Below are 10,127 nucleotides of genomic sequence, written 5' to 3'. Positions count from 1 at the left end.
TAAATGAGTAAACTATGTGCACACTGGAAGGAGATGGCTAAATTAATCATGGCACATACATGCTACCAGGTAGTTACAAAGGTGAAGTACATCTAAATGTGTAATCATAGAAAGATCCTGCATTCATTATGAAGTAGCAAAGCCATATGGCAAAATAATATGCAACTCACTAGCCATTATGATTAATAATTATAATATATTTTTATAGCACCTCTATGTATGAGAAACCCTAGCATTAGCTTTAAAATGATATACCCTATTTATTGTGATTATCTCTGAGGATGGATCTGAATTATGAGGGAATATCATACAGGTAGAAATTGTGACTTATCTGTATTGTTAGAATTTTTTTGTTTTTTGAGACAGAGTGTTGCTCTGTTGCCCAGGCTGGAGCGCAGTGTGATAAAAGAAAAACTTCAGCCGAATTAAATTTAAAGGAGTTTAACTGAGTAATGAATGATTCACGAATTGGGCAGCCTGCAGAATCATAGCAGATTCACAGTGACTCCAGGGATGCCTCATAGTCAGAACAAATTTATAGACAAAAAGGTAAAGTGACGTAAAGGAATCGGAAGTAAGGTACAGAAACAGTGCGATTGGTTACAACTCGGCATTTGGCTTCTTTGAATGCAGTTTGAACATTCTGCAGTCTATGAGTGGTTGAAGTATGGCTGCTGGGATTAGCCAACACTCAGCTTTTGTTACAGGTGCAACTACTGTTAGGTTTTCAGTTTTGTCTGACTATTAAGCTAGGTTACATTTCATCCACAAGGACTCAAATATAGAAGTATGGAGTCCTTTAGAGACCATATTTAGTTTCCTTTAACAAGTGGAATGATCTTGGCTCACTGCAACCTCCGCCTAGAAGGTTCAAGTGATTCTCCTACTATGTAACAAACAAGCATCACAGTTATTTGTCAAAAGGACTCTGTAAATATCTACAGTATGGGCTTACCATATTTCACTCAAAAGCACCATTCTGCGCTATTATTTTCAGTGACCACTATAATCAGAGTATACTGAGAATTTTCTCATTACTTTAGGTAAGGGTGAAGGAAATTTATTCTTCCTCCTCTGAAGGTTTGAGTCTTTAACTCTGCTGAAATAAACTGACAATGAACAGATTAACAGGAAAAAGTCATAAAAATCTATTAAGGTGCAAGAGCACTGATGTTACACAAAATATGAAATTCAAAGGGCCAGGTAACTGAAGTTTTTATACCATACAGAAAGGGGTAGGGGCTTGGAGCTCCTTGAAATTATGTAAGGTTGAAGAGAAGCATGGCAAGCAAAGGCTTTCTTGTTATGCAGATAGTGTCCTAGGTACTAGTCCTAAGAAAGAATAGATGTATCCTGTGGCAAAAGTTTCTCTGTAAGAGATATAAAAGTATCAGACCTTTAGCCTCCTTTTTCTGTGAGTGAATCTTTTTTAGAAACTTCTTAGGCAGATAAGGGGGCCTCAGAGAAAGCCTCTGCCAAGCATCCCGTTTGCCTTACTAATGTAGATTTTTTTTCTACAGGTGTAAATCTTCCCTAAGAAAGGACAGCCTTTCAGAGCTATTTTCAGAGCTATACAGCTCCTCTGACTAGCCATCTCAAAATATGTCAAAGAAATATATATTGGGGTGGCCTATTTTGGTTTCCCACAGGCGCACTGAGAAAACCTTGACCTAGGATTCTCTGCCATCTGTCACCTGACTAAAAATGTCTGAACATCAGCACAGGTGCAATTATGTACAGTGAAAACCTAGATTTTTAAAAATTAATCAATTATTATTTTTTTCTTTTTTTTGAGATGGAGTCTTGCTTTTTTGGAGTGCAGTGGTGAGATCTTGGCTCAGTGCAACCTCCACCTCCCGGATTCAAACAATTCTCTGCCTCAGCCTCCCAAGTAGCTGGGATTACAGGCGCCTGCCACCACGTCCGGCTAATTTTTGTATTCTTCATAGAGACGGGGTTTCACCATCTTGGCCAGGCTGGTCTTGAACTCCTGAGCTTGTGATCTACCCGCCTCGGCCTCCCAAAGTGCTGGGATTACAGACATGAGCCACTGCGCCCGGTCAAATTAATTAATTAATATTATCCAATGGTATCATGTCTACCAAGAAATTATATTCTACTGTCTAGAAGGACTCCAGAATTTTCAGGACTTGATATACTACAGATGTTTGCATAGTGACTTTGATGATCTTTTCTCATGTGCTACTTATAGGAGAAGCTTCGGCTTTTAAGCACTAAGGTAAGCTCACTCACTGGTTTATGTGGCCAGTAGACAGTGTCAAACAAGAAATCCTGTTAAAATTCTATTGCAAATATCAGGGTGATTTTCAAAATCCTGTTTCTTGGGGATATAGCCCCAAAACTAGTAGATGCTTTGCCAAACCAGATTATAATTCACTAGCTCATTTGCAAATCATTTTGACAATGTGTTGGAGATGTTTAGTGGTGATGAACAGGTCTAAATTTCTCTGTCAAAATAATCTTTTGCATTGAACAAGCTACTGCTATCAGAGGGGTTTTAAAGTGAGGAATGGGCCTACCTGGGAGTTTGGATACCCTAAGTCTGGGGAAGGGAGGTGATTCTGGATGGTTTGTTCCACTGGGAGCACGGTGCAGCCTTCAGAGGACACAGTGAGCAGCTAGTCAGCAGGTCACGGTTCCATTTGGATAAGAGTTGCACATCAGAGAAAACCCAGGGGAAGGGTGTGGTAATGCAGGAAAGAGCTAGAGCTGGATAATGCCAGCCCCTGGGCAAAGGTAACTTTAAAGGAATCCTGGGGCTAAGAGCATCAGAATCTCACGTAAATGAAGCCCACAGACAATCCTCAAATTGTATTTGGGTATCACTTTCACCTTTCTTCTTTACACCTGCTTTTGGTACTTCAGATGGATGGACCTTTTTATCCCAAGATGCACTGTGGAGTAGTGAAAAGACAACTGAATCAAGAAAAAAGAAGACTGGCCATTAGGATGGAGAAGTGGAAGACAGTAGGCTCTAGAAGAATTAGGACCAGAGATTTAATCTCAGGTCTGTCATATATGAGACCTGTGAACTCAAGCACATGCCCAAGCTTTATGAATCTTAGATTCTTCATCTTAGGGGTGAGTTTGTTAATTTATGTGATAAACTGTTGGAAAGAATGCAATGTATGAAAAGCATCAGGCACAATGCTTGGCATATCTTAGGTCTTTAATGAAAGGCAGTTATTACCGTGATTATTTTCATCACTGACCCTACCTGCCACTAGTGATGTTTTCCAAGCTAGTATGTCTCAGAGGAGAACAAGAAGCGCTATAGAAAATGAAATATCAGATCAACCAAATGCTATTTGAAAAGTAAATCTCAGCCATTTTTTTCCATTCAGAAGTTATGTCCTTCAATCATGAGGGCGAGAGTTTCTTCTTTAGCTGATGCAACTCCTAGAATAGTTAACAAGGACCAACACCTTGCCTCCATCCAAACTACCTGTGTTTTAATTTATTTCACCCCCACAAAAAATATAAACATTCTTTAGAGTAAGTAATTAAAATATATTGAAGATAACCTATTCTAAATATCCCTTAAATTGAGTGGTACTTGGTTCTTCTTACCCAGGGTAATGACTACCAACCCAGTGGCTTTTGTGTATTTCATCTCAAGAAAGTGTCACTGGTCTCTCTCAGAAACTCCTTGAGACAATGCATGTAACAAGACTTAATTGTGAACTATGTTCAGTGACACAAGGATAAGAGCAGAACAGTTTCCATTCCTTCCCTGGGTGATTTGTCTCTGGTTAAACCATGATCCCAAGGTAACTGTGATGAGGAGTTTTCTACACCAGGCTTTTGGGTCTCAACTCTGAGACAACCCATCTTGAGGTCTGATCCCTGATCACCACCCTCTCAGCCTCATCTTTCACCATGCCCGAATTAAATTAAAAATTATACTCATTGAAAGAATTCTAATCTCTCAAAGCCCCAAATTTCTTTGCCTCAGGGCATCTATATTTGACAGTCTCATATCAATTCCCCCCAACTTACCTATTAACTCCTTTTATTTGTCCTTTAGATATTAGAAAATATCCCACCACCATCATTGTTAAGATTTCCATTCCTATAAGTTAGAATTATAAGGAGAGGTCCTAGGCTTTGTTTATCCTAGCATTCCAGTATTATTCTGATTATTACTAAAGAGCAAATGCTTAATTAAGGTTTGGGGAATAAAAGAGATAGTAAGGATGCTGTGCAATTTATGGAGATCTATTTCTCAGATAATTCTAAGTTAAGCAAATTAATGCATATATCATTTAATTTTACAAAACAAAAAACTAAAAGGCATTCAGTAATACACTGATCATCTTTTATCTATTTTTTATTCCAAATATTTTAAAGCAAAGTTCTTAGCAATGTCATGTCATGCTATACTAGAACACAATATAGACGGATGGTTTTCTAATCCGTTTTACAAAATTAACAAAACTTTTGCTACTAAACTGCATGCAGAAACATTAAACAGATATTTAAAAGCAGAGTTCTTAGCAATGTCATGTCATCCTGTATCAGAACACAATATAGATGGTTTCCCAATCTGTTTTACAAAATTAGCAAAACATATGCCACTAAACCTCATGAAAAACATTAAATGGATGACCAATATTATTCAAAACTTAAGAGATCTGGAAACTACCTAAACTTCTATTAAAAGAAACATCATCTGAATAATATAGCCATTAAAAAATAAAAGAATAAATTGTCAAGTTACACATACAAAATAGGCATACAGATGATATATACTATTTCTCCTCCAGCCCCACCCTGGACCTGCATCCTTGAACACTAACTGCCTTCTGCAAACGTTACATAAAACATCTATCCTTGACTTCACTAGGTATGGGAGAAGCTACCAGACATGGCACTGGAACTCACAGTGGCTGTGGAAATGGAGTCAGCCCTGACTCAAATTCTGGCTCTAGCTCTCTCTTCTTCATCTTTCAGAGCTTCCGCATGCTGAGATGGGAAAGAATGTGGGTAAGACCCATGAACTTTGGCCACAAACTCCACGACTTTCATCTTGCTGGTTTCAGCTTTGGCTCTTGGGCCCCACAGGAATTCATATCGTGCAGGATCACTGTTGGCCATCTGCTGGTACTCCAGGTACTTCTCCTTCACAAAATCTTTGGTGATGAGCTCTCTGGGCTCTCCAAAAATGAAGTGCTTCTTCCCAGAATATACTCCCCTCAAATTCAGCACTTCCCAGACTTCCTCTTCAATGGCATGGTTGCCCTTCATGAAGATCACACCCAGGATAAGTATCAGGAGGCCAGTCTTGGCCATACCCTTTTCACCACTCAGCATCCCATCATAGGTGAGGCCCAGTTTGATGAAGAGGCCATAGCAATGGGTGGTGTGGTCCACCTCTATCACATTAAGGCCAAAGATCATCTCCAGGCGCTGAGAAGCTCTCAGGAGGATCTCAGAGAAGTGGCTCTCATCATCTTTGATGATAATCTTCAACATATCTGCCTTTGTTATTAGCTTTTTCATCTGATACTTGTGCAGCATGAAATTCACCAAAAAAGCCACTTTCTGGTCGAGAGCATCTGCGGGCACATTCCTGGGGTCTGATGTATCCTCTGAGGAGCTTGGACTATCTTCCTCTTCCTGGCTGCTGGAAGCCTCATCAGATTCACTTGATGAGGTGGCTGTGATGGCAATGGAAGAGGAGCAGAAACTCTGAGGAACCTCAAGAGGACTCTCTGCCTTAGCAGCAGGAGCTTCCTTCAGTTTGCCAGGCACTAGAGGATGGGAGGAGGAGAGGAAGGTCTTCTCCAGAGCCTTGGAGACCTGTGCAACCTCCAGGCTCTGGGTCTCACTGAAGGTCTGAAGGTGCTGATCATGTGTGCATCGGGGACTCTCCTGATCCTGAGACATGATGACCCTTGTGGGTGGCAGTAAGCAGGAGTGTGGACACGAGGGCAGGCAATGAAGAATCACTGCCTAAGGGAGAGAGAAAGGGTGGAAATGTCCTCAGCTGGTAAACTCAACTGCTGTAGCTCTGATGGAAGCCACTGCCTATAGGCTTCTCCTGACAGCAGTGTTATAGAGCCTCACAGATCTGATATTCCGTTTTCTGGGTCTACCAAGAACCTGAAGGATGAAGTGAGAATTCTCAGGGTGCAGCCAGCCAACCCAACATGAGAATTTTTCAGGTTCACAGTAGACACTTGTAGTTGGGCTCAGTACAGCTCCTGTTGTTCTGAGGAGGGTAATGTCATCAGTTGACGGCCAGAAGTGCTAGTAACTTGGCATCTAATAGGGCCTGTGCCACTTCCCCTGTGGTAATGTGGGGCTGTGCCCCCAAGACCAAAGTCAAATCTCTTATGACAACTGAGAAGGAAGTGTCAGGTACCTCCTCCAGTTACCCAACCTGGAGTTTACCAGAGCTGACAGCAGGATCTAGATTCTGTGACAGCCACTGTAATGGTATGGGTAGTCCCCTCAGTTATTACCCAGGTGCCTTACTTTGAATCCAGGCAGGTCCTGGGAGCCTTCCTTTTGTTAACCTAATGTTGTCCCCTCAGACAAAAGCTTCCACCTCCTCAAGACCCTGGAGGAGGTAGTGAGGTGTCACCTCCACCTAATAGCTTTACCCATACCCGCTCAGGGCTGACAACAGTGCAGTACTTGAGTCTTCAGAATCCCCGCTCTTCTGGGGTGGGTGGCCCTCAGTTTTCATTCGGGCTCCTTGACTTGGCTAGTGATGGTGACTTACCAGTATACTAACTAATGCCACTCTCCACCTTCAACAATACCTCATCCTCCTGAGTCACCTGGGAAGGAAGTGATAAAGGACACCACCTATCTGCAATTACTGGGGATTCACAGTGTTAATAACAAAGGCTGTACACTGTGAAGCTTTCTTTGTCCTTGTGTCCTGTGTCCTTTTTCCTCTGTGGACCTTACTTGGGGTCCTTACTGTGACTTTTCACAGGCCCTGGCCTCCCTTGTCTGCTGATCTGATATGATGTAGGTACACTAATCAAGAACCTCACATGACAGAAACCCTCAAAAAGGAAGAGAGTGGGTGCTTGTCACGTGATCCCTGCCCAATTCTCCCTAGGCTGAAAAAGTTATCAGGGCTCTTTGGCGACATATATCCTGGAGTGGATTCCTATTGGTCCTTACTTTGTGTCTCTATGTTAACTCCTTGCACTTCCTGGACACCCAATCCAATGCTTATCTGAACCTTTTGCCTTCATTTCAAGACCACCACCTCCATAAGACCCCAGTGTATGAAATAAGCAGGACAGGGCTCTGTGGAGATTACTCTTTTCTGAGGTGAGTGTTCCCATCAGCCTCACTTAATGTCCTTCCCTTGACTAATGGAAGCATCTGGGACCTGGTATCACTTCCTTAGGTCAAAACCTTTGTTATCCTGAGTTCGCTGAACAGGAAATAAGTAGATATCTCATCCTGACAGCCCTGCCCAGAGCCTCCCACAACCGACAGCAGGGCTAAGCAGGGCTACGTTCTGTCCTCATTATCTGGGATGGGTGGTGCCCTGAGACCTCACTCAGGGTCCTTACTTTGACTACTGGTTGAGCTTCAGTCCCCATCTTCTGATAGCTAATGCCACTCCTGCCGAAAAAAGAAAAATCTCATCTCCCTGTGACAACTGTAAAGGAAGAGATTAGACATCTCTCATCTTAAGTCTGTGTCTTCACCTAACCTCTCGGTACCCCTTATGCACCTACCCCCATATTGACTTGAGGATGATATTCAGACCATGACACTCACTTCCCGAGACCCCTGAAGATGAAGACAGTATGGGAATTCTTCCCACTCCTGCCTTGGACTTCCAAGGGCTGAACTCAGAGGCAGAGTGGAGCTCATGGAGGTCCCAAATATACTGGAATGGGTGCCCCCTTCATCTATACTCAATGTCTACAGTTTGGCTCCTGGCACTGTGAGAGATTCCTCCTCTCCGCTGGCCTGATGTTCCCTCCTTATGCTAAAGATTCACCCCCCAGTGACCACCAAGGAGGATGTGAGGGGACGCTTCATCTAGATATCCAGCCTCCTATGACTGACACCATGGGTGGAGACTGTGGGGCCACCTATGTTCTGGGGTGGGTTCTTCTCTCAGTCCTAAGTCCACATCCTTACTTTGAATCATTTAAGCACCCGGGAATCTTCCCTCTGATGGCCTTACTTAGCTCCCTCAAACCAAGGCCTACACTTGCCCAAAACCAAAAAGGACTACATGAAGTTTTCTGACTGGTGGGCCCCCATATCAGGGGTCTCCGAGGACTGACCAAAGGGGCAGAGAACAGCCCCATGGTAACACTCTGTTCCAGAATATGTGGCCCAGATCTTTTTCATGGTCTGGGACTTATCCTTCTGACTTAAGTTTTCCCTCACAATAAGACCTCCTTCTCACTGAACACCATAGAGGAGTGTGTGGATGTCTCATCTGGCTATCTCTGTTTGGGTCTCCCAAACATTCCCTGTGACTTGTGGGTCTACAGTTTTATGCAGTGTATTTTCCCTTCTGACAGAACTCGATGAAACCTGCCAAGGCCTGGAACTCCTTCTGCTGGCCTGATGTAATATACTCAGACAAAACCTTCACTTCCCTAAGACCCCAGGAGAAAATTAGCAATATCTTCCGTTTGACACCCCTAGGGTGAGTCTCCCAGGGAGGGGAAAAGCTCCTTGGATCCTCCTCTGTCATCGGTTGGCTAATCCCATAATTCTCACACGGGGTCCCCATACTGGAAACTAGCTGGTAATGTGCTCCCTCCAGTCGGCTAACCGATGCTGCCCCCTTCCAACCAAGACTTCATCTCTATGACACACCCACAAGGGAAATGAGCAAACGCCTCACGAACGGACACCCAAAAATGACAACATGGCCTAGACACTGTGGCACAACCTCTTTTGTGGAGCCTGCAGAACCTTAAAACTCATTCAGAGGCCGGGCGCGGTGGCTCATGCCTGTAATCCCAGCACTTTGGAAGGCCGAGGCGGGTGGATCATGAGGTCAGGAAATCGAGGCCATCCTGGCTAAAATGTTGGAACCCCGTCTCTACTAAAAATACAAAAAAAAAAAAAAAAAATTAGCCGTGCATGGTGGCGGGCACCTGTAGTCCCAGCTACTCAGGAAGCTGAGGCAGGAGAACTGCGTGAACCCGGGAGGCGGAGCTTGCAGTGAGCTGAGATCACACCACTGCCCTCCAGCCTGGGCAACAGAGAGAGACTCCGTCTCAAAAAAAAAAAAAAAAAAAAACTCACTCAGGGTCCTCACGTGGACTCCTGCAGGGCCTGATATGCCTTCCTCTGCCGACACGACACTGCTTGTATCAGACTAAAGCTTCACCTCCTTCAGACCCCGCAGGTGGAAGTCAACAAGCAACACTTCCGGCTGCCCTTGCCCCAAGCCTTGCAGGGCTGACAAACAGGCCGGCCGTCACCCAGAGTGTCCGCCAATGTTCTGTGGTGAGTGATCTCTGGTGAGCGCTTCAGTACTCACTCAAGGGCTTTTTACTTTTTTGACTCTGGGCAAATCTAAGGACTCTTACCTTTGCCCAAATAAGGCCTTCACCTTAATCAGATTCCCGAGGGAGAAATGTGGGGTGGGTTCAGCCTGAAAGTCTAGCCCACGGCTTCCCAGAGTTGACTGCAGGGCCTGGGGCTCTTATCTGCAGGGCGCTCTATTTCCCTCAGTCTCAGAGTTTTACCTTGACACCTGACAGTGCCTGCAGCGACTTGTTCCTCTGCTGACTAGGGTGCACCTTCCTCAGATAAGGTCGTCACAGTCCTCGGACTCAGAAGAGGAAATCTGGGGGCATCACATCCAGTTACCCCAGACGGAGGCCTCGCAGGACCAACAAAAGGGGCGGGGCGGGGTGGAAAGCGTGAAGCGCCCTGTTCACTCCGATATTGAATATGCTGTTAATTTAATTAGGATATTGTCTAATTGTGAATAGCCTTGGTTCAAGTCCCCTGTACTTGGACCACCTTTATCTGGTTTTGCTATCAAAAAATGTTAACTTGTAAAAATATTTTGAATAATTTAAAATCTTTTTGCATCTTTTGGATGAGTTTCCATAAGACACTTTTTTTTTTTTTTTTTTTTTTTTTTGAGA

At 43.8% G+C, this 10,127-nt stretch overlaps 1 protein-coding gene across 3 annotated transcripts; it reads right to left on the bottom strand.

The window, feature by feature from the left end:
• Positions 1–4,333: 4,333 nt before the first annotated feature.
• MAGEB16 (MAGE family member B16) lies at positions 4,334–9,796 on the bottom strand. 3 transcript variants are annotated; one of them, XM_055269387.1, is made up of 2 exons: positions 9,584–9,796; positions 4,334–5,976 (listed from the first exon to the last, which is right to left on the bottom strand). In XM_055269387.1, exon 2 carries the CDS (start codon positions 5,908–5,910, stop codon positions 4,936–4,938), a length of 975 nt encoding a protein of 324 aa, XP_055125362.1. In that variant the 5' UTR covers positions 5,911–5,976; positions 9,584–9,796; the 3' UTR covers positions 4,334–4,935. The 3 variants fall into 3 exon arrangements, with proteins under 3 accessions (XP_055125362.1, XP_055125363.1, XP_055125364.1); XM_055269388.1 differs by having other exon boundaries at positions 9,720–9,796; XM_055269389.1 differs by lacking the exon at positions 9,584–9,796 and adding an exon at positions 9,287–9,385.
• Positions 9,797–10,127: the final 331 nt, after the last annotated feature.

The sequence above is a fragment of the Symphalangus syndactylus genome, chromosome X, assembly GCF_028878055.3.
Source record: "Symphalangus syndactylus isolate Jambi chromosome X, NHGRI_mSymSyn1-v2.1_pri, whole genome shotgun sequence".
Classification (NCBI taxonomy): domain Eukaryota; kingdom Metazoa; phylum Chordata; class Mammalia; order Primates; family Hylobatidae; genus Symphalangus; species Symphalangus syndactylus.
The sequence above is the reverse complement of the archived record's forward strand: the minus strand, read 5'-3'. Positions and strand labels throughout refer to the sequence as shown.

Excerpts from the sequence above, each read along its gene's own strand:
- MAGEB16 (XM_055269387.1), bottom strand. The coding sequence starts at position 5,910 with ATGTCTCAGGATCAGGAGAGTCCCCGATGCACACATGATCAGCACCTT.